A 24,913-nucleotide genomic window follows, 5' to 3' on the forward strand; every position below is an offset into this window, starting at 1 on the left:
ACAATTTCATTTTTCCGAAACAATCGGTACAGAAATGTAAGAATAAAAGCTTGCAGTGTACAATTTACGTAGTCATTCTATAAAAATAATTACAAACTATAATCAATAAAAATAAAAATTTGACCCTTGCAATACGTTTTTTCGTAAAGTCATTTGAGATTCGCAATAGAGAGCTATTTAAGATTCACAACTGAACCTGATATCAAGTCTATTGCTGATTTAAAAAGCGAAATGAATTATTTCGTAAATCTATTCTAATTCTTAAAAAAAAATTTGTTTGTTCAAATAATTTTAATTTGATTTCCAGCTGTAATCAGCTGCCAGGGAATAACGATTACATTACTCTTCTGATGAATGATGTACAAAAGATTTAATAATGATCTACCATAATTGAATGTATGAGGATTTGTATATTTCAAATGATGACTTGCATTTACACACAATTTTTTCGCGGATCACGTTAGTTAGAACAATTATAATTAGTAAAAAAAAAAATACATTCCACGACGTTTACAATCATCAATGATGATACAAGTGCTTTAAACTAAAAAATTTTAGCAAGTAGAACCGCACATGCTAAAAATATTAAAATATTATTGACCTCAATAGATACAACTTACAGGAGAAAGAATTACCGACCTCATTTAGTGTATATATTGTACATATATATGATTTTAATCATGATATACTGCCACATGAGTCGCTCTGCATGAACTCTTTGGTTTAAGAGAATATAAGAGCTATCAAAATTATTCTTCTTGCCATGCCATGCCCCTTGCCCCTTTCGAAGTTAACGTATTAAATGTTCCGAAAAATTCGTATGAAATCTAGCATCCGTCTGACCGATTTAAATTCGAAAAAATTAACAGTTTGAAAATACTTCGCGCATATTAATTAATGTCTCTTTCATTTAATAAAATATAATTCTAATTTCATACTATAAACAAAGACAATTGTGATAATATATTTTAAATTTTTTTAATGGGGCAACATTTTTGGTTTACCTATATTTATAAATATTTCTAAGTTAAAATCTTCATGTACATGTATGATTGACAAGAAGTTTAAATAACGCGCACATCGAATTATACTAATTATAAATATTTACTTATTTGCGCTTTATGTAAATAGCATTCGCAACTAGTTCAAACTCAGGACAGAATCCCAGAGCCGGCGAGTGCTAGCAGCGGCAGCAGTCGCTCCAGAACTTTACTGGCCATACCTTATTTTCAGGCGTTACTAAGTAATCTCCAGGTGAGCTCTAACTTGCATTGGATTGATTTTTCGATTTAATTTCACTTAATCAGTTACCGATATAAGTTTCCTCATTATTGTTCGAATTTTTATGATTTCGATGCACAAATAGTATATATTTATATCCTCTTTTACTTCTTCATTAAAATCATTCGCTTTGCGTATCACTTTTGCTATATGTATACACACATACATATGTAAGTACACATTTTCTTTTGTGTAATTGATATTGTAACGTCTAGTTGACTATGCCAAAGTGCATGTGGGAGCTCTCCATTTAAGCCTGATAGGGAGTTACAATGTGGTTATAATTGTGAATGTGAGACGTGCTAATGGCCAATAATGTGACCATAAATTTGGAGCATGAGCATATTTGTCTTTGACCCAATTCAAACTATTTCTCATCGCTGCTTTAATTAATTATACCCGCTAACATAGGGTAGAAGGGTATTATACGTACCTTTGTACCCGCAGGAACTGTATGTAACAGGCATAAGGAGGCATCTCCAAACGTATAAATTATATATATTCTTGATCAGCCATGTCCGTCTGTCCGTATCAAACGCACTTATCAAAAAAATTAAAAAATGCTTATAAGAGAATAATACTGAGAGCACAAAGTCTAATTGTTTTAAATACCGACAATTCATAGATTTTCTTATTATTAAGTTTTACCGGAAATATTAAATTTGTATAACAATCAGGCATGCTCTGGTATGCACTTTTCGTTTTCGTTTTGAAAAGGAAAAAAATAGTTGTCTCATTGGTTTTTAGTCGTTCTTTTAAGACCGCCAACGACTAATTTCTAACCCCACCTCAAATTTGGAAATTTTCTGAGCGACCGATAAATCCGACACCATGTTGGAATGAAAAAGCAAGTTAAAAATACTTGTATAATGAAACGGATGGCATTAAATTTGTTGAAGTTGGGTAAAATATGTTTTTTAAAAATTAATTTATTTATTTAAGTGCTAGGTTTAGGTTTAGGTAGGATCGGCCGCCCCTGCTAGGGGCGAAGCATAGACCAGTAGTGGTTCGTAGCTAAACCGGTAGAGGGTGTCTTCGTCTCATAAGTCGCACAGTATGGATGCATTTTTGGCAAAAGCCAGCAGCATCTTAGGTGGTAACCGAGAAACATCACAAAGTTCGTTATAATTCGGCGAATCAAGGTATTTCGTCCGGAGCCGAGATAACGCTAGACATCTACAAAGAAGATGCTCAAGTATTTCCTTGACTCCGGACTCGTTGCATTTCCTGCACTGGTCACTGTTCGTGATGCCCATCTTTACAGCATGTACAGTCGACAGACAGTGGCCAGTTAAATTGTCGAGCATTAGTCTGCAGTCTTTTCTTGAAAGCAGCATAACGAATTTGGTTAAATTAGTATTAATTGAAGCACACATCAGCCTTGCAGTTTTGCACGAGTTGGTATTGCGCCAGCTCGCGTCCCACTGAAGTCTAGAGTGTACTTCAATTTCCCTACCTAGAGATCTCAGGGATATCGGCACATTGCACATGTTACCGACATCATGCCTTAATCCCTCTTTGACAAGAGTATCTACGATCTCGTTGCCCTGGTGGCTTGGGATCAAGTAAATACGTACGACCGCGGATGCGTTCAGCGACTCTACTGCTCTTCTGCTTTTCAGGACAGATTTGGACTTGACCACATCTGAGGACATTGATCTTATTGATGACTGGCTGTCAACAAAGATGTAAATATAGTTGTGATTGTTCTGTATACCCCGAGCCACTTCTGCAGCCTTACCTTGCCGAAGATTTCCGCCTGGAATATGCTGCAATGGTCAGGGAGTTTAAAGGAGTGTTTGGAAACCGGGTTGAGGCAGTATACGGCCGCGCCGACTCCGTCGTCCTTCTTCGACCCGTCGGTGAAGAGGTTGAGGGCTTAGAGAATGCACAACCCTTCCCTCCAGAAGCCTAGTTCCATGTATATCGTATTAATATGGTCAGTACAGGTAAGGGGAATAGTATAGTCCAAGTCTATTCTAGTCTCCCTACCAATGCTGTGGCCGTAGCCCGATAGACCCCGATTTTCTGTTGCAGCGATCCTAAAGGCCGATTTTGATGCTATGGATAAGGACCATAAGGGTACCTTATATCTTTTCATGAAGAGGATAAGGTCCGTTTTGTCCGCGTTAATGCTGAGCCCGGCTGATTCGGTCCATGCTTTAACTTCCCGTAAAGTAAGTTTCATTACAAAACTGAGGGTGGTTGGGCATTTCTAAGTTAACAAAATGCTTATATCATCGGCAATTAACTTGCGGGCCCGTCTAATAAATTTTTTAAGTAGGCTGTTCACAACCAGATTCCAAAGGAGAGGCGAGAGAACCCCACCCTGGGGAGTGCCACCTCGCACTTCCTTTGTAATGGCCGAGTCGCCCCACGTAGCCACCACCCGCCTGACATTACGAAGGCGGTTAACCCAGTTGTGAATCGCAGAAGTCGTGTTCACTGAGGTAAGGCCCTTCATAATAGCGTTAGTGGTGACGTTATTGAAGGCGCCTGAAATATCTAGAAAACACACAAGGCATATTCTTTAAAGTGGTCCTCTTCATGAGGTCCGACGCTATCTACGGTTCTTGGACCAAAGCCGCGTAGGCGGACTTTTCCTCTACAGCGAGGAGAAGCTCCGCCGACGCCGTTTTAGACTTATGGAGGTTGAGTTGCAGCACACTCATTAGAGGGTTACAAACTCGCGGGGGGGGCCTGCCTGCATAGACAGTTGCTCCCCCACCTCCTCTTTCTCGACAGTCAGGTTGAGGTGCAGGGTGGCGTCGGTCACGCTCTCAAGACGCTCCCTAAGCCTAAGCAACATTGGGTTGTCCTTGCATATTAGGATCTTGACACCATTCATCCAGCCCGTCCCTTCAAAAGTAGGCATTGGGGCATTGGGTCTGAAGCACTTTCCATCCTAACAAACAGTACGCCGACCAGCTTTCTATGGGTCAACCGTCACCGCTCTGCAGACATTTTTCCGTTAGGGTTCCCTTTGTTGATGAGAGCAAACCGCTAGGCGGCGGTTTCAGCAACCGTCGCTCTCTGTCGAGGCCTGTTGCCGTTACTGTCTCTGTGGTTTTTGTTGATGGAGCCAAATGCTCGCAGCCTCTTGCTCACTGAAGCCCCTTGCTTGGGACTCTCAGCAGACCGTTGCACTATGTTGAATTTGACCTGTTTTCGTGGCCAAAACTCATTTTTCGCAAGTATTCAAATTTCCGTTTTTTCAATGTTACAATGTTGAGATATTGTATACCTAAAATGTTAACTTAACAGTTTAGTTTTAAAATATCAGCTGTTAAAGTTAGCTGTTGCAAGCGGACACCACGTGCTGTGTTAAATGTTAAATTTGCGGTGAACTTTCAAATTAGCATATCTCCCACATAAAATCATTAAATAACAAAATTCAAAATTAATATTAATTCTTGAGGTTAGTACTATGTGTTGATACTGATAATGTGTTGCGTGTTTTGTTCGTATTTTTCTAACAATTTGTATATTTAGCAAGTGTTGTCCCCTTGTCACTTTTGGAAAGAAAGTTTAACTTTCCAAAAAATTTTAACAAAAAAGTTCAAATTGTATCAGTGAGTGTCCATATACATGTTGTCGATTTGCCAATTCTGAATTTATAATATGTAAGCTCATTATGTGTTTTTTGCGTTTTTTTGCGTAATTTGAATTATTAAGAAGCAACATTTTATTCAGCATTGCAGAACTGCTAGAAGTGTGGCGTCACTATTCGCAAAATGATAAACAAGACCGTGGTAAAGCCTTTGCGATTTTTTTTTCTTGAATAACTTCCATATTTATTATCCGATCTGGACCAAATTTGCAGGACGCATTTAAAATAGGACATTCATCATGGTCTCTAACTTCAAAATTGCTTTAGATATTCGTTTTTTTTCGATTTCTGTGTAATAACTAGCATACATGAAACCTGCATTCAAAAATCTTGTTAATTTCAAAAATTTTAATTTTGGCCACAGAAACCGGTCAAATTCAACATAGTGCGTTCGCTTGCCGTGGACTCCACCTTCGGGTTGGCAGAACCGGTCTGCACCTTATTGCATTTTGGCTGAGTTAGTTTTCTTGCATCCACGCATTGGCACAAGCAAGCCTCCTTGCCCTGGAAAGACAGGTTTGCTACGCCACTGAGCCTAGCGTGAATGAGGTGCAACCGTGGAGGTGCTGACGATAGGGCGAGATGACTGAAAAAGACGACGTTCCTCTTCCACCGTAGAAGTTGACGCAGCGCTCTCTTGGTCCGAGTCGGCTAAGACAACGGCATCAACCTCGAGTTGCTGATTGTGACAGTATTGTTACAACTGACTTGGCCTGCAGCCACCGCATCAGAGGTATGACCGCTGGCGACACGCAGAGAGGATCTCACCCCCCGTGCCCGCCGGTGGTAGCAGTCACGCCTTCCACCAACGTTTGGGCTGACATCTCAGCCTGGGTTAATTTTTTAAAATGCTTTTTTTTAAAATGACATTATAGCTAATTTTGTTCTTTGGAGCCCCCATAGCGTTTTCAGTCTGACCGCCAGACACCTCGTACCATGGATTCTGCTTCTTATCTACAGACAGATGCCGAAAGATAAGGAGCAGAGCCCTCAGCTAGGATCGGCAGTACCTGAAACGTCGGCGCATAGTAGAGATCTGCTACCCGATGACAATGAGGTAATACATATGCTACCCAGCCAGCACCCTCGGGGAGGGTTCAGTAGAGGATTATTGTCAGCCAATTGATTGAAGTGCTAAAATTGTATACAAAAAAGGTGTTGAAATCACCGGAATGAAATCGATTAATAAGGTGATCCCCATTTTTAGGTGCAAGCAACTGCCTGCCGTTCCACTGATTTTTTTAAAATAAGCTTCAAATCTTTCATTGCAAAAAAGACAAAATGGGAAACATAAATTATCTATGCAGGATAAAATTATCCTTATGTGAGTTCTATCGAGAGTCATTTCTTCACGTTGTTTACTTCTGACCAAAACAGCTGTTTCAGCAGTAAAAAATGAAACGTTTCAATAGCAAAATGATGACCAAAAACTTGTGAAACCCGGAGAAAGAAAATTAAGACATCAGTTCTGCTGTTTTTGTTCAGTTGTGGATCACTTTTCGAAGTGCATAACGAGCAATTTTATCTTGCCGAAATGAAAAGTAGACGCCTTTTTCTATATTAAATCAGATCTTATTTGCAAAAAGAAACAAATAGAAGGTCGCACTCGACAAGTTCCGTCAGATAATTACGCATATTACTTTCTATTCGAAAGATAAAAGGTGATTCGCTTGATTAAGCTATGGGGAAACGCTAAAGATTAAGTTTATACAGCAGGAGATAATAATTCATCAAGTCGAAAGCTGTAATATCCATTTTCATATTATAGTACACCCTATTTATTGCAAATATACCAGGTGTACTGGTATGAAATGAGCGGCTAGATAGAAATGTCGTTAGGGAACATTTGTTGTGAACGAGCCTTTATTAATTTTTTTTTTGATTGCTATGACATCTGTAAAACATATTTAGTATACATCAAGTCATTGAACAGACAACAACATAGTTTTTCATCGTGTTAAAAATATCGAATTTTGTGCCAGAAAGTGATGATTTGCGGAACGCAAAGAAAACCAGAAGAGTGTGGTGTACTACGAGCTCCTAAAACCTGGTGAAACCGTTAATACTGATCGCCACCGACAACAAGTGATTAATTTGAACCATGCATTGATCGAGAAACCACCAGAATGGGCCAAGGTAATTTTGCTCCATGACAATGCACCTGCCCACAAAGCAAAACTGGTTCAGGATACAATCAAAACACTTGGCTAGGAGCTGCTACCCCACCCGCTGTATTCACCAGAGTTGACTCCTTCCGACTACCATTTGTTTTCATCGAAGGGACACGCATTGGCTGAGCAGCAGTTTGATTCCTACGAGGAGGTCGAAAATTGGGTGTCTGGTTGGTTTGCTTTAAAAGACGAACAATTTTATTGGCGTGGTATCCACAAATTGCCAGAAAGTTGGTCAAAATGTGTAGAAAACAATTGCCAATACTTTGAATAAAATGTTTTTTACTTTCCCATTAATAATTAGTGTCTTATGTTCACAAAAAAACGCTCATTTCATACCGGTACACCTGATATTTATTTGATATAGAAAAAAGTATTTTTTGAAATTTACAAAAGTATTTTATTTAACATAGCAGGTGGTTTATGTTTACGAACTATCAAAACAGTAACATATTAAATTCTAAAATCGATATGTCGCTATACTATATATATTTACATTATATCATAGCACAAAAAATATTCGTTATTGCATCCAAAGGAAATAACACCTTACAGTTGCAACTTGCAACCATATTTTCCATACGGTCTCGGCTCGACAAATATGTATATGTTGGAGAGTGAGTAAAGCAGCATCTCGTGTCGGCACATTGCCACTGCGTAGTTGTAGGTGCGTTTCGGCACATTGGCACTGCGTAATTAAGAGTGTGCATGTTAGATTGCATCCTTTATTTGCGCTGTGATTGGTTGTCAGCATTTTGTCGCTTTGACAGGTAGAGTTATTGCAGGGCGACAGCGACGAGACGCTATCGCATAGTGTGGTTAGATGGCTATGGCGTAGGCTGTAAAAGGATCGAACAGGCAGTGTGCTCTAGAAATTGCCAGAGAAAGCATCGGAACTCGCTTCGCGATAATGAACGAACAGACTTCGGTAGAACAGACTCAGACATATATATATGTCGAATCATGATCGTTGTTGTTGTTGTTGTCTTCCATTATGGCGCATCGAGTTTCGGCCTTGTACACACTTCAAGTTCTGGTACGCAACTGCCTGCGTCTAATTCTCTACCTACCGTGCATACTACCGAACCACGATCGGCGACAGCGACACAACGCTGTCGCCTCGCTACAACGGTACTTCTTAAAAGCGACAACATCCAAGTAACGGTCGCCTGCCAACGGTTGCCTGGCAACCACACACTCACAGCCGCAAGAGGCTGATGCAATATTATTACTCTGGTGAAATACCCGAAAATGTGTATTCGCACCAGACATCGTCACGGGTGGCAATTTCGACACTCGACTCACACCCGTACTTTTTGAGTGCGAGTGCTACTCGTGCACTCGCAAACCGAGTGAGAGATACACACTCATTCAAAATCATGCGAGTGCTGCGAGTATGAGTCATTGTCATACTCGAGCCTTTCTTGCACTCGCCTATTCGGCACCCGATCATTTTAGGCACTCGGCTTGTACACACTTGTGTCTCGCGGGTGGTTGTTCTTCGTGCAACCGATCATTTTAGACACTCTTGACGAAATGCTCTGACACTCGCGAGTGTCTGAGCAAATACTCGGGTGTTTTTCCCCCACCCCTATTGATGCTTGTGTGTCGCGGCTCGCGGGTAGATTTTATGACTTTTGACTTCTTTGAATGATTTTGGGTGTTTTTTTACTTTGACAAATGATCAAATAAAATATCAGGTGGTTTTTCCTGAAATTTATTTTTTACATTCTTATTATAAGCATAAAAATAAAACAGATTAGTTGTATTTTTACTTGTTTTGTTCCTTATCAATATATAAAAATTCTTTAAAATTAAAATTTAATTTTTATTTATTATATAAGACATCAAATAAATACACTACACAAAGCCAAAAAATAGTTTTCGAATTTAAATTTTCAAGAAATAAAATGAGTGCAAGAACATCGCACCAGCAATAACAAGAACAATACAAAAAGCCGACGGCATTTCTTGCATCTCAATATACATACACACAAACGTACATATGTATGTACATACATACAATCGTGCCGGTCCACCCATAACCACCGGCACCGGCTTTACCGAGTGCATAGAATCACCGATCGCAAATTGCCGAGTATGCCTCGGCACTCGCACTCGCGAGTGTAAGGCTCGCGAGTGGCGATTATGCCTCGGCACTCGCACTCGCGAGTGTAAGGCTCGCGAGTGGCGAGTATGCCTCGGCACTCGCACTCGCGAGTGTAAGGCTCGCGATACACTTATTGCTCATGAGTATAAGGCTCGCGAGTGTGTGTATTTTTGGCCACTCGCACTCGCGAGTGTAAGGCTACCGAAAAGGCACATGAGTAACGGGTGCACCCGTTGAGTGTGTATACCCGTGCCGTTCTCTGATTCGCACACACACACACATACATTCGCAACCACGCAGTTTCAATGCGCCGACATATACATATATTTCAGGGGTCGGTTTTGCATCGTTCTGTTTATTACTTAAATTTCCTGTAAGCACAAAATGATAATACCGCAACCTCAGGGTAGAGTAAATATTTTTGAATTACGTAAATAGAAAAACAAGTAAGAAAGCTACAGTCGAGTTTACTCGACTATAAGATACCCGCAACCTATTTTGAATAAAAGCAATATATTTTTCGGTATTATTCTCAAAATATACCAAATATACTACAAAAATACTAAAAATATACCAAATTGTATATGTGGTATAGCGATATAGTACCGCATTCAAAATATACCCTCGACGGCACAATATACCAGATTGTCTGCCAAAGCAACTAAGACCCCTAGTAAGTAGGCGTTTTTGCCCATACAAAAGTATTTCTTTAATACCTTCCACAATTTTTATCTGATCGCAATTAAATTTTCAGGAATCATAAAATAGTTGTTATTGTATACACCAAAATTCGTACCTCTAGCTCCTGTTACATACATTTCCTGTCGGCACAAAGTTATAATAACCTTCTCCCCTATGGGTAGCGGGTATAATGACTGACGATCATTCCGATTATTGATAAAAATAGTTTAACATTTTATTCGCCACGTAACGCCATCGAATCATATAATAACTTTGTACCTCCAGGTATGTTAATGCAGGAGGAGGCATCTCCAACCCCATATATAGTCTTTATAATTTCTAAAAATTTTGTTCCGATCATATAAAAATTGTAGAAAAGTATTTAAGAAATTCTTTTGTATGGGAAAAACTCCTACTTACTACTGGACTTATTTGTTTGGTCTGATAATCTGGTATATTTTGCACTGTATGGTATATTTTGAATGATACTATATAAACATACAAAGAACAAAGCATTTAATATGTTTCAATATTTTTGTGGTACTTTGATTTGGTGTATTTTAGAAATAATACTGCTCTGGGTTGTCGAGCACACTCGATTGTAGATTTCTTACGTGTTATGGTTATACCTTCTTCTGCCTATTACGTACATTTTCTGCCGACCAAAGTTATGTTATCCTTCTACCCTATAAGTAGCAACTATACAAATTTGCCAAAATGAAAGCATATCCTATACAGACTCAATTTTTCAAGTTTAATTACTTAATTATTTTATTACCAGCAATATGAAACTAGGAGCAGGGTATCTTGACGGTCGACCAGTCTCATGTAGCGCTTTTTACTTGTTTTTGTTTATTAGTAGATGGTTAACTATGTATGTATATGTATATGTACATATGTATAAATGTACAGAACATAGTTGTCTATGGCAACGTTTTTCAAACTTTCCATGCGTGAAAATTTAATGACGTGCGTATTTAAATGGTTCCTTGCCGAGTCTAAAATAACCGGATCACTGGGCAAAAACGTTCACATTTTTCACTTATCAGCGTACTTAAGTTACAAATATTAATATCATACGTTAATAGGTTTTCATCACTAAATTTACCAAGAAATTTGTATACCTATTTATACCAAAACCAGTCACAACGTTTTGCGTGTGTATATTTTGTATGTTCGACAATGTTTTAAACATAATTGATAAAACATTAAATTAATAAAAAAAATTGGGAGCAGTAATTTAAGTTCTTTATTAAAATAAATATGGTTTTAAAGTAAAGTCAGTTCCGCTCTTCATTTTTGGTTCCATAAGAAAAACAGCTTCCTACCTTTTCTTTCGTATGCATCACGTGCATACTGTATTCCAATAAAAGTTTTCAATTTATTTTTTGAAATTGCTCATTTCCGCTCTCGAATACATTAAAAAAGACCGGGGCTTCGGTTTTCACATTCACATTTCGTTTTCATTTTAGAAACGAAAAAATTGGTGCTCCCATTTTGATACTCACAAGTTTGTCTTGCCGAAATGAAAAGTTAACGGAAAAAAATTGGTTGACTCATTGGTTTTAAATGTTAGTTTCAAATATATACATATTTGCGAAAAAGTGAAAAGGTAAGTATAATGATTTCAGGGGAAAGCATAAATCATCTATGCAGGATGAAATCATCTATATGTGAGCTTTATCCACTCAGGAAATTCAAAATGCGAAAGGCCAAAACAGAAGTCAGCTGTTTCAGCAGCAAAAAATTAAACGTTTCGATAGCAGAACGATGACTTATAAAAACCGGAGCAACTAAAAACGAAAATGTCGTTTTTGGTCCCAAAACATATTAAACACTTTACAAAGTTTCCAAAACCTTACAAATATCAATTATAGGTTGATTGATTTTTGCAAATAAAACAGTTCGACGTGTACTTCAACTAACGAGTAATAGGAAGGATATTTCGTTGTGTAACCAGTCAACGAGAGTGTCTTTGCAAAACATTCCATATTCAGATGTACTTTAAAAATTAAATTTCATACATTTTTATTTACATTTACTTCAAATTTGTATGCATGAGAGATTAAAAACAGCGCCCCATCATTGAAAATTTCTGAAACCTTCCGCTCATACAAAATACATATGTATTTATCAACAGGTCCATGTCGAAGATTTATGTATATATATCAGATTACATCAGAGTGTTAGTATTAGTAGTTTACAAATATATAAACCTTTTGATGAAATACAACAATTATAAAGCACATGACGCGGGATTCCCAAAAGTACACATACTTAAGAAAAAGTGGCTGACGAACGGACGCCGACCATGGCGACCGGTCATTACCCGAGATTCAATATTAAAGTTTTTTAGAAAAATGGATGCTAGCGAAAAGGAATTTCGAAGCAACTGTTAGCTATAATCTTAATAAGCCCTAATAATTATTACCTTTATGCTCTCTTCTCCTAACTTCCATTCAGTCATTAAACCATTTTATCAAGTGTAGAGCCACTTTTAGCTGATATTGTGTGTATTTTACTTATGATATACATATGTATGTATTTCAACGGTGATCGTGTTTCGAATTTCAGGAAAAGATCATTTTTCTAAATAATCATATAACAGCTTGATAAAGTCGCTGTCAAAAATTGTCTACTCAATAGAAAAAGTTCCAAAACAGAGATTGGTTTTTCCAAAAAGGGCGTAAAAGGCCAAGGGCAACAACATATTTACATATGGGTAATTCCATAACGGAATTTGTCCCGTGCGAGACTTTACATTGAAAATAACATAAACTGAAACAATTTTAAGAATAAGAAAAGTTTATTTTTATAGCTCTAGATAAGTACTTTAATTAGAGCTAAGAATGGTTTTGGAATTTTCTATTTTGTTTTCTGTTGTGATAATTGCAAAAATTAACCAATTCGTACGCAAAACCAAAAAATTAACGAATTTATATATTTTATCGTAAAACAGATGAAGTTCCTAAAATCAATCTTAGTTCTTAATATAGTGCTTATCTAAAGCTTTAAGAATAACATTCACTTATTTTTAAAATTGTTTCAGTTTATGTTATCTTCACTGCAGTGCACTGTAAAAAGTCTCGCACGGGACAAATTTCGCCATGGAATTACCCATATACAGGGGTGTTACAGAAAACACTCACTCGAATTTCACTTCAATTTCACTTGTAGATGCCTCAGACCCTTTTGACGCCGATTTTGATTTACAGTGATACTACCTTTTTTGAAAACGAATTTGGATCACAAGTGTTTAAACAAAAAAATGCATTGAAAATGTATTAATGGATTGACATTTTTTACTTATTTTCGAATTTATTGTGCAATTGGTAAAAAAAAAAAACATTTGCAGCATGTATTTTTTAGATAATGCGGCAAGAGAAAAATTGATAAAAGTTTGCAGTAAACAAAACAAGTAAAGTATTTTTTATGACATCGCACACCTCAACAAGATTCCGCAATGTCATGAAAAAGCACACCTACATATGTACATATGTATTTTATGTACATCGTATGTATGTACATCGCATTTTCTTCTGCCTCTGTCTAATTACTTTCATTTTTTCAAATTTGGTTTATTTTTTAAAGAATTGCATGGCAATTTAAAATTTTCAGATGGGATTATCAGCTGATTTTCATAGATATCGGACTTCTTTTTAACAAATATAGCAAAATAACATATGTTATATGCCAAAATACGATCACCTTTTTAGAATAATAGCCGCATGATCAATAATGCAGCTTCATTAGCCACGGCCTCTCTCACACCCAACCGCTTATGGAATTATGCAGCGAATTATGCTACTCAACTGTAATTTACATATATGATGAAGCCTAGTCTAAACAGCGAATAAACATTTGTTTAATAATTATTAAAATTTAATTTATTAAAAAAAAACATATGAAATTATATTCTTTGGTATTGAAGACAATATCCCAAGCACAGCATGCAATGTTTTTTGATTTCAAATTTCATATGCAGTCCTGCGACTACAGTTTTTTTTTCACGATAGAGGGCCTAGCTTCGTATGGTTAATGTACTCTACTCTGTACTCGCTTTTCGATTTCTCCAAAAACATAATATATAAAAATCAAAAATTCTTTACGTTGTATGTGAACCTTTAATGAAGGATTTATGTTAAATTTTAGTTTACCATAGCTGACCAAAGTTGACGACTTTAGCTTCTCTGAGAGAAATGAGGCCGTGAGGATATTTCATCAAAGAAAGCTAAAAAATAATGTGAAGATATCGATAATTTGTTACGTGTAAGAGTCTGGAATAACCGCGGTTCTTATTGTGTTTACAAAATAATTATAATTTGCTTTGGGTAGACTAGAAATAAGAGGATCGAATACCCGATACAACGGTAATATGAGCGAAAGTTATTATTGCAACAACAGCATATCATATTCTACAGTATTGTCGCTGTCAAATGACTCTTGGGAAATCATTTTTTTATGTTTGAGTCTGAATTCTAGCTTGTAATTTTGGCATTGCTGGTTGAAGAATAGGGCCCCAGGCAGCTTTAAATGAGTAATGCCCAGACTATAAAGACAATTCCTTTTGTTGGAAAGTTCAAAACAGCAAAAACCATATCCAACATCCAATAAATGGAATGCTACATATTAAGAAATGTACAACGTTGTGGATAAAACGAAATGGTATGAAGTCAAATACTAAATGTTCTTTTCTACTCACTGCCAAATTTGATAGTCATATTCTGCTTACCGAGGGCCACGTGCTCTTGTTGTGGTTCAATGGCTAATCGGATTTTGAAGTGGTGATTGAAAGACATGATACAATTGACGTGGGTAATTCAAGTAGATAGTACATGCATGAATGGCTTACTTACACATGTATATAAAATAACTAATGTGCATTATATACTTCACACAATTTGCAATTACATTTTATAAATACATATAAAAAATAAAAATTACCGAATTACTTGGCAACTTCTGTAATGATGAATGCTGTCATCATAACGTTTTTCAAAGCAAATTTTTAAGCTAAATATAACTTAACCATCTATATTCTTGCTCTAAATCTACAGCTATTGTGGCCGCTGCAGCCCTTTAGAAAGTCGCGCGGCCAGCAAATATGGCATGACGTACCTTTTGATTTGGAACGTTTGGAACAGGATGAAGCATTAAACGAAATGACTAAAGATTTGCAGACGGAGTCTAGTCGTATCATGCCCGTAAGAAAGTCGCCAATAAAAATAGCAGAGGCTTTTACCAATTTGAGACATGCAAAGAACGATCGATATATATACAAATGGCAGCTGGGGGAGTGGTCCAAGTGCTCACAGCAGTGTGGTGCCGCAGGCGGCGGATTGCAGGTGCGTATCAATATATATGTAGTTACATACATACATACACACATATGTATATACAGATATACATAAAGTTATCTGTCCCGACTGGTGATTTGCTTTCGAACTATAGCTTAAGGTAGCGCCTAGAAAGTTAATTCTTTCTCAATAAATTAAAATAAAAGTAAGATTGTTATTAGCAAATTTTTATTCAGTGTGTGTGGAAAAAGCGATTCTTAATCCATATAATAAATATTCGAAGGTACCGTTACAAAAAAGGGACAGCCTTTTTTAATAGTTTTTGTTTTTAAAATAATATATGCTTAAGATGGAACATGTTTCATAAGGTTTATTTTTTGGATACTTCACATGTCCCCTAATACTGAAAGTGGGAGGATATGTTTAGTCGTTTTTTTTAATGTAAAAACAACAATAGAACTACCTGCAATATTTTATGTTGCTTCTAAAAACGAAATAATTTAAACAATAGAAATCAAAGTAGAGAAAATGGAACCGTAATAAATGATTTAACTATTATATTTCGGCCTACCAAAGTTGGTAATCCCAGTCACTGATATTTGTCGAAAAATAAATTTGAAAATTCATCAACGCTTTAAGCTCAAAATTACATGAAATCGCATTATTTTGCGAGAATCCCAAATCAAATGATATATACACAAATATATTATGCTCTTCGGTACTATTAATTTCGTTAGTATCCGTCTTTTATATGGCCAAAGCTGACACTCAGATTTAATGTTGCCAGTCTGTCAAACCTTCTGAATTAATTAATGAGCGTGCCATAAGAAGCATTGTCAAAAAATTTAAGCTTTATCTTTTATCGTCTTTCAGACAGACAGACAGACGAATATGGCTATATCGTCTCGGTTCTTGACACTGTTAAGAAAATATATTCTTAATGGAGTCAAAAGTGCCTCTGTCTGCCTGTTACGTGCATAAAGTCCTGCTGACATAAAGTTACAATACCCTTCTACCCTATGGGGGGTATAAAAACACCAAAAGTAAAAGAACTAACATCGTGTTCATTTCATCTCCACAGCGCCGCTCGCTGAGCTGCCAGCGTACGGAAACAAAGGCATCGACATGGAGGACAACTGGAAAGACACCAACGACATCGATGTCAAATGGCAACAGTGTATATGTCGTTGAAAATGCACAGTGCACAGCCCAAGGGCTGGATTTGCCCAACACGTTCCAGAGCTGTGGCGACGAGCCCTGTCCTTACTGGACCAAAGGAGATTGGACGCTCTGCCAGCATTCGCTTTGCCATGAACGCAATATTGCCGTACAGCGGCGTGAAATAAGCTGTCAGTATGAAAACGGCAGTTTGGGTACTGCCTGCCATGAGTATCAGAAACCACCAGCGCGTCAAGAATGCCACAATGAGCGCTGCAAGGGTGTTTGGCATGTGGAGCCGTGGTCTGAGGTTCGTGGCGCCTTCCCTTCTCTTCTATATTCATTATGTCCCGACTCAACATAAAGCAAATATTTTATTAATGACAAATACCATTTCATTCTATTTCGAATTTGTTTTATAGTGCAATGCGCCATGTGGTCGTCAGGGAATAAAATTTCGCATTCTGCAGTGCGTCTGGTATGGCACTCATAGACCCGCGGGTAACATCTGCAAGCATCACCCTCGGCCAGTGGTAATGAAAGTGTGCAAAAGTCGGTCTTGTCAAGCCAAAAGTAAGTCCAGCAAAAAAAATTTAAATAATGTAAGCCGAAAATTAAATACCGCTGAAAGAGTACTCTTACTTATCGGGGTGACATTTGTTTTCACTTATTCTACATTTAATATACTACAAAATAGCATAAAAGAATTAAAAGTTAGAATAGCAAAAAAATGAAAAAAAACTCGCATGTACTCACTTATGCACCTTTGGCACTTCAACTTTCTTATCAACAAAAAAAATTATATACTTTTAAATTTACAATAACATTAATATGTTGTCCACTAGCCCTTATTTTTTAATGACCTTTTCGACTCGTTTTGGTTACTATCAACCAAATTTTTTAAAATTTTTGCAAAGATTCTCCGGATCGTCGCCAGCAATATTGACTGGAATCTATTGAATTTGGATTCGACTGACCAAATTACTTGTTTCCAGACTTCTATTGCTATGTTTTTATTTTTTAAATAGTTTTATTTTTTGATTGGATAATTTATAGGTGATTTAATTCAGTCTGATAATGTAATTCTGTAAAGATTTTGTAATATCGGTGGTTGTTTGTATTTTCTATTCAAGACAAGGGTATTTCCTTGCTCAGACGAAGCCCATGTGTTTTTGTCAATAACGGATCTTCAAACATATTTTTTATTTATGTAATGACATTGATATTAAATATTAAAAGACCATTCACAAATAATAGTAAAGGTAGGAGTTTTAATTTTGTTTCGAATTAGAAATGCAAGTTTCGAATGTGGTGCTATTTCGTCAATTTTTCTGCTAAAAAATTAAAAAAAACAAAATGACTAATCATGTCTCATCACAAAACAACAAAAACAAAATTTTATCAAAGGCTGTATTTGATATTTTGATATAGTACTAAATTCAAACCGAAAGGCAAGTGATTCTACTTTCCGAGTGCCTAATATGATCGGGTGCCGACAGCCTAATGCAACGGTGTGATAAGCACAAACACTTACATTATCGACATCATTTTGTGATCGTATCACAGATCGTATTTATTGCAAATACACTTAGCCCTCACTTAACAGGAACTCTTTTAGCACGAACTCGGTCTTACACCGTTACAAATTTGCCGCCAACTCCCTTTTAACACGCTAAAAACCTCGTTCTTACACGATTGCAAAATCCTATTTTTGATAAAGAGCCACTAAAAAATTAAACATGTTGAAACAAACTGTCTTAAAGTGTAAATATTTCAAATTTAATATGAATAGAAACATATGATCTCCTTACTTTTTAACATTTTTAAGTTTCTATAAAGTTTAACCTGTTACGAAGCAACTTTTTTAATTTAATACCAACTTTTAATTTTGAAAATATGAATGTTGGGCATTTATTAAAGGCATATGCATAATAACTTTTGGTTAATTTTGAACAAATGTATGAAACAATTTGAACAATAAAAAAATTTGTTTGCTGCCAATTTAGAATTTTGCGAACGTAACCCCTTATTTTGTGCGGAATCCATGTTTCGCTTAACAAGAAGATTTCTAGGAACGTAACCCCCGTGTTAAGCAAGGGCCAAGTGTATTCTTAAATAAAAAATACTCAGATTTTAAATTTATTGAATATTAATTTAAATAAACATATTAATATCAAGGTTTTTATTTTTACTATTACTATCAATTCTATTTTTTTTGTCACATTGAAAATATTGTAAAATTACATCGACCGCAATTTTTTTTCGTTTTTGTATTGCGGTTTATTGTGATAAGAGGAGCTTGCCAACGAACAACATCAACATCCATCAGCACAGTTAAAGTTCGGTAATCCTATATGTGTAACGCCGAATGGGTTCCTATTTTTATGAAGATAATATCCCAACCATATTTATTTATTTTTAATTTCAGATTCCATAGACACTCCTTTTTGAAATTTTTCCCTCGCGTAAAAATAAGTCCCCACGCGTTATTTTAAATATCTAAAACTATTCATATTTTATATTTGGCGTTGTTACCGATAATTAGAGCGAAAAAATTAATTGTTTCTTTTTTTGTTTGTAGAACAGATGATTTTGTGTTCACATAAATTCCATTTTGGAAGTATCGATCCCTCTTTAGTATGATATACTGTATGGACTTTTTTCATATTATGATCGGTAAAAACAAGGGATATAAAAAACGGACGTTAAAAATTTTTGCATGCAACAAAATTCCAAAGCGCATCGATACTCGATATGATATAATACTGGAATGTGGATGCCAAATCAACTGTTCCACTGACGACAAATAGACAACCTATAATTTCGCACTTAACACAAACATAAAGATGGATAATTTAAAAAAGATCGCGTGCTGGGCATTTTCTCTTGTAAAAAAATAGCATTAATTAATATTGTGGAATGGCAAGACAGTCAATTTTTTGTTTTTTACTATTTCCGTGCTAAATTTAGGGTCATAAAGGTAGCCAAAAACGGTTAGTTTAAAATTTGTGGCTGTTGTGAAATATATTGCATTTCTGCATATCAACAATTTTGCTTATCTGGGAACAGCGCTATTAAATTATGCTGAGCACAGCATGTTCTACAACTAGACCGATTGTATCAACCTTTATGGTACAATTTACATCAACTGCGAAATTTGCGTTCTTGTATTAAGAAGCATTTCAATAACCGAAAACCATGAACAAATATTTTTGTTGTGCCTTTAAAATTCCAAATATGATAATAACAGACAATGATGTCATCGGTATTAAGTAATAAAGAACAAAATTATTTTAATAATTATGTTGCTAAACAACGACAACTTCATTGTAAATGAGAGCAGATTTTATTTCCACACACATTATTTTTATCGCAAATGACATATGCACATACTCGTATGTATTTTATTGGTTTTTTCTGTTTTGCTGGGAGTTTAACAACCAACAACTGAAATATTGATTCAAAAAATATAAAAATCAGTCTTCAAATCGTGATGCTGACAATCGCACTTTAATATGTTCCGTTTACTGCGTGTTAATTATTTCGCCAATTGAAATATTATGTACCGCTTAAATTTAATCATTTAACTTAATACCTATTTCTATACTCAGGTTGTCTGGATACCTCACGATATTGCCACAATGCTTTGGCCATGGGTCTGTGTAGACTGCATCGTTATAAGGAAAAGTGCTGTGGTTCCTGTCAGTTCAATCAGCAGAAGCATCTATAGATCCTCAGCCAGACCAAACTAAAAACGACAAAACATTTATTAAGCAACTACGTAAACAACATGGCACTAATCTGAATTTAGATTTAATAAATTGATTACATAAGTTCTGAAATGCATTTGCAAAGAATGTAACTTAGTTAAATTTATAAAATATAAGACAAGTTTAATTAAAACTAACGATATTGTTGAGGATAGTGTTGACAAAACATCGATACTAGATGCTATTGATAACTCGGAATCTATGTAGTAATGACTATCTATAATTTCGATAGCGTTAGCGGTCGAATATATTTTTCTGCATTTTTCTCTGTTTAGACTGCCTGCCTGAATTGCTCAAAACTTCTGAAGTGTAGAACAAAGTGTACAAAAGCGTACAAGAGAGCGACAATTTATGAAGAGCACATTATCAATTATGGCAATGATTGACGATCACTAGCAATAAGCTGATTATTAAATTTACAAATTTTACTCGCTTTGAAATTATTTGTAAATTCTTGCAATTAGTTCAAATAATGCAAATAAAAAATATGAGAAAATAGTAATCAGATAGACCTTTTTGGAATCTATGTATGTAATTGTTTCAGAACGAGTTGCTTGATATAATGCAAACTCGAAAAAAATAGTCAATAGATAATACAAAATAAAAAATTATGTAATTTTTGAATGCGCCTAATAAAAAATATTTCATTTTATGTTTTTTTTGTTTGTACTACTATCTTTATTTGAATTTTTTAGTTTGTTTATTTTTGCATCCCTAAACACCTGTTCAAATAAATAGGGTAACTATTTTGTTAGCATTTCTAATAATATGACATGATGGTAGCTGAGAAAGTCGATGGCTAGCTACATTTTCAAACATCGATGGTACTATTGATAGTTTTGTCAACACTAGTTAAGGATAGATATTATATCAATTTAAATCATATTATAATATTATTCCCACGTGTCGACTTAAAAAGCCCTGTAATCGAGCACTTTTTAAGTGGACGTCCCTTGTGAGCACACAAACTTTTTAAAACGGTCCAAAGGTGAAAAGTGAAAGACGAAATATAACGCTTGGCTTTTTTACATCAATCCATTTTCAACCAACTTGTATACGTATGAATCAGATTATATGTATTTTTCAGGACTTCTTGATAAAAATTTAATGTAATCTGATACCAAAATGCTGTGGTTATTATCGTATTAAGACATTGTGGAGTTTGTAAAAGCCAAACTTTTCCATCACTCAAAAAGTGCTCGTCAGAATTAGACTTAAGCAAGCTAATTTTACAGATGCTTATATATAGATTATTCATATATACGGGGTGTCACGGAAATAACTGGAGATTTAAATTTGATTCAATTTTAGAGAGTAAAATTGCCTCTTATCCACAAAAAAAAAAAAAAATGTTTTAAAATGTATATATTCTCATATCTAGAATTGTTTTTCAGAATGTTAGCAATATGTATATGTACATTAAATTAAGAAAACTACAGCATTTGGGAATAGGACGATTGCCTATGAATGTTATTGTTCTTAGTCGAAATTTTGATTAGTAATAAAATACATAAAAAACATAAAGTATTTAAATTTGGCTTTCAAGCCTTCAGCATTCTCTTACTTTAGATATTAACACAATTTAAACCTTGTAAATATTGCAACCTTATGCTGCAGTACCATTCTTAAATTCACAATGAACTGGCCTCTTAGAACTGCAAAATATTAATGTATATTATTATTTTGTATGTTTAATTATGACAGCTGCATCTTTTGATGCCGATATTATCATTAGTGGTATTACAACTTTATTTTGAATGCAACTGCTGATCGAATTAAGAAACCCCGCATTTATTATGAGAGAATTAAGTTTTGAGGATTAAAGTCTCCAAATATTTTAAAATTGAATGAAAAATTATGAAAAACAAGATTTGTGTGGCACCCCTTATATATACATACATACAGATAAATGCGATAAAATGATGTACGTCGATAAGCGACTAGTTGTCGTCTAAGTAACAATGTCGTAAGATACACCGAATTTAAACTTATATAAAGCAAGTAAGAAATCTATAATCGAGTGCGCTAGACTGTTAGATACCCGCTATCCATTTTCAATAAAAGCAAAATATTGCGAAAGCGGTATTATCTTTGAAATATACCAAATTAAACCAAAATAAAACAAAAAAAATTGAAATATATCAAAAGTGGTCTATGTGGTCTAATGGCCTACCTATACATTAACAAAATACTATGTAATAGTGATCAAAATCTGTCAGATTGATCGTCGCAACGACTTAATGGTGGAATGAAAAATCGAAACACCCGTTAAGACTATGTACTCAGATTACTTCTTGGCATGTTGCCTACATTTTCAATGTCATCTTTTGTTCTGTGGGTACAATGCACAATGTCATCTTTCACGGGCATACGTAAAACAAATATGTATAATTTAATAATTTTCAATACTTTGCAAAATAACTTATATCAGTTTATTATTATTACTTTTTGGTTCTAGCAATTAAGAAATGTTACTCTTAATTGAATCTACAAACTCCTAAAAATTAAGCGAATATTTGAAAGTTCAAAATGGACGAAATGGTATATTCTTTCAATGTCCGTGGGTGGAATTTGACGTACAAAATTTAATGTAAAAATAATTGTTTAAAAAATTAAAACGCAGATATACTTTATGATGTCGAAGATTCATTCTTTGGCATGTTGCCTACATTTTCTTGTGGATAATTTTAAAAAACCTCTTTGTTCTGTGGGTAGCGGGTATAAAAATAATCTAAAGTAAATAAATAAGCTTAATAGTCAAACGATTGTATGGATATATGATTATTTAAACATGTGTGGTATGAACGTATGAAGGAGAATCTAGTCATTCACTGTGCGTTTCTGCCGGTTCCTAATTAGGGGAACACAAATTATTTGCAAAAACGTCCGTTTTGGCAGTCCTAGCACGTCATAAACAAGCACAAAATAGCTGTCGATACTTTCGATATTCGAGAGCACATCAGCATTTCTTTTAAACTAAATTTATCATATCCATAGATAAGATGGGAATGGATGAAATGATACCTCAGCTTAAATTTCCTTTAAACGGATGTGACCATTATTTCCATTATTTTGCAGTGTCAAATTTATGATGGACTATTAACTTTTGTAGGTCTGTTAAAATTAATAGCACTAGACAAAACTACAAATTATTTTATCTTATAATAGACCTTTTTTTAAAAGAACTAATCTAATCGAAAGCAAACTTATTTACATACATTTGGTTTTAGTGTAATACTTTGGGTTTTGTAACTAAATAATTATTCAAAATATTATGATCTCAAGCTTTTATATAATTATAAAAACTACAGCACTAATTAGTAAAATACGAAAAGTTAATTCAACAATTAACATATGTAAATATTTAAGAGAAATTAATAACAGTTAAGATAAGAACATCATAATAAAAGGCAATTGTGAAAAGAATAATAAAAACCTCAATTCTGTTTGTATTTCGCAAACTTGAATATTTCAATACCTTGAATGAAAATTAAAGCCTACTTCATATGGTTTTAAAATTCTAAAGTCCAAATTAATGTACATAACCGCTTTAGTTAAACATTGTTGATATATAATATACATATATGAATATGAATAATTGTAATTAGTTTATATTTTGTATGAGCAACTTATTTTATAAACATATATTTAAAAATTGAAAAGCAGACATAAAATGTAAACCGTTAGCTGCTAAATATAAGTAATATAAGTAATAATATTGATAAAGTATGAAATGTTAAAAACGATTATGTTTTGAGGGCTATAAAAAATGTTACAACATACTTTACACGACTATAAACGGTAATTCAGTAATAATATTTCCATTTGTGTTTTATTTGAATGCAATTCATTCGTTCTGTGCGGTTCGTTTGGAATATTGAAATCTTGACACAAACAACTAATCAAATTTATGAAAACATGATTACTTGGCTTTCATGTATTTTATAAAGAGTACAAAACTCAGTGACGCTAAGTTATCTATTCAGTCGTGCCGGCCTTCATGCCCAGTGTTAAAATAATACACAAATATAGACTTAACAAAACGCAAGCTTGTATTACAGATTATTATACTAAACATACGTATATTTATATCAAATACGAATAAAAAAATCGAAATCACCACTGCAAGATGTTTACAAAATAAATACAAAGGCAAAATGAGAAATATTGTAAGAAAATAGAAATTAAATAAATATTATTGATTAAATATAAATAAATAATTCAAGCAATTTATAAATGACTTTGTATTGGTCGAAAAAAAAAACAAAATAAAACAAATGCTGTTAGTTGTAAGATTTTAATTAATGTTTTCATAGTTTAGACGTGGAGAAATAGAAGGTAAGTCAAAAGTCTTTTCGATTCTAAAGTATAATTGCATCAATATTTTTATAACTAAGGGGCTGTCCATATATTACCCCAATTGTGTTTCGTGTCATGCCAAGACCGAGACTGCAAGAATTTTCTGTAGATCGTTAGATGAATCGTCTTGTAGAATGCTTCTTGCATTGAGTCTGGTGTACGCGCCCTCTTAGCGCATCGCGAAATTTCCCTAACGCCTACTTTTCTCGAACATGTGCAATTTTGTGTATCATTTGTCATTTGTTTTGTGAGTGCTGTACAAGAAAGTTGATTTTTTCCTACGCGTCTTTTATAAAACAATCAGAGGTAAGTTTATACTTTTTAACTCTATTTCTAATATTCTAATCTTATGTAAATAAAGAATACTATTTGCATTTATATTTACGAATAAAACACAAAAGTCTACTTTTGTTTACCAGGGGTGAGGGGGTCAAAAATCGCAGAAAACGTGATTACCCGATTGTGTTTTATTCGTT

At 34.8% G+C, this 24,913-nt stretch overlaps 1 protein-coding gene across 4 annotated transcripts in view; it reads left to right on the forward strand.

The window, feature by feature from the left end:
* The window catches only part of LOC117565513 (protein madd-4), a 101,267-nt gene extending 81,220 nt beyond the window's left edge, over window positions 1–20,047 (forward strand). For 3 of the 4 annotated variants that reach the window (XM_034244645.2, XM_034244644.2, XM_052002002.1), the window contains 5 exons: window positions 1,132–1,254; window positions 14,911–15,198; window positions 16,232–16,618; window positions 16,731–16,881; window positions 19,920–20,047. In XM_034244645.2, coding sequence (XP_034100536.2) covers window positions 1,132–1,254; window positions 14,911–15,198; window positions 16,232–16,618; window positions 16,731–16,881; window positions 19,920–20,038 — 1,068 coding nt within the window. In that variant the 3' untranslated portion in view covers window positions 20,039–20,047. The remainder of the gene's footprint in view (window positions 1–1,131; window positions 1,255–14,910; window positions 15,199–16,231; window positions 16,619–16,730; window positions 16,882–19,919) is intronic. The other variant, XM_034244648.2, reaches the window with a different exon arrangement.
* Window positions 20,048–24,913: the final 4,866 nt, after the last annotated feature.

The sequence above is a fragment of the Drosophila albomicans genome, chromosome 2L (assembly GCF_009650485.2).
Source record: "Drosophila albomicans strain 15112-1751.03 chromosome 2L, ASM965048v2, whole genome shotgun sequence".
Lineage (NCBI taxonomy): Eukaryota > Metazoa > Arthropoda > Insecta > Diptera > Drosophilidae > Drosophila > Drosophila albomicans.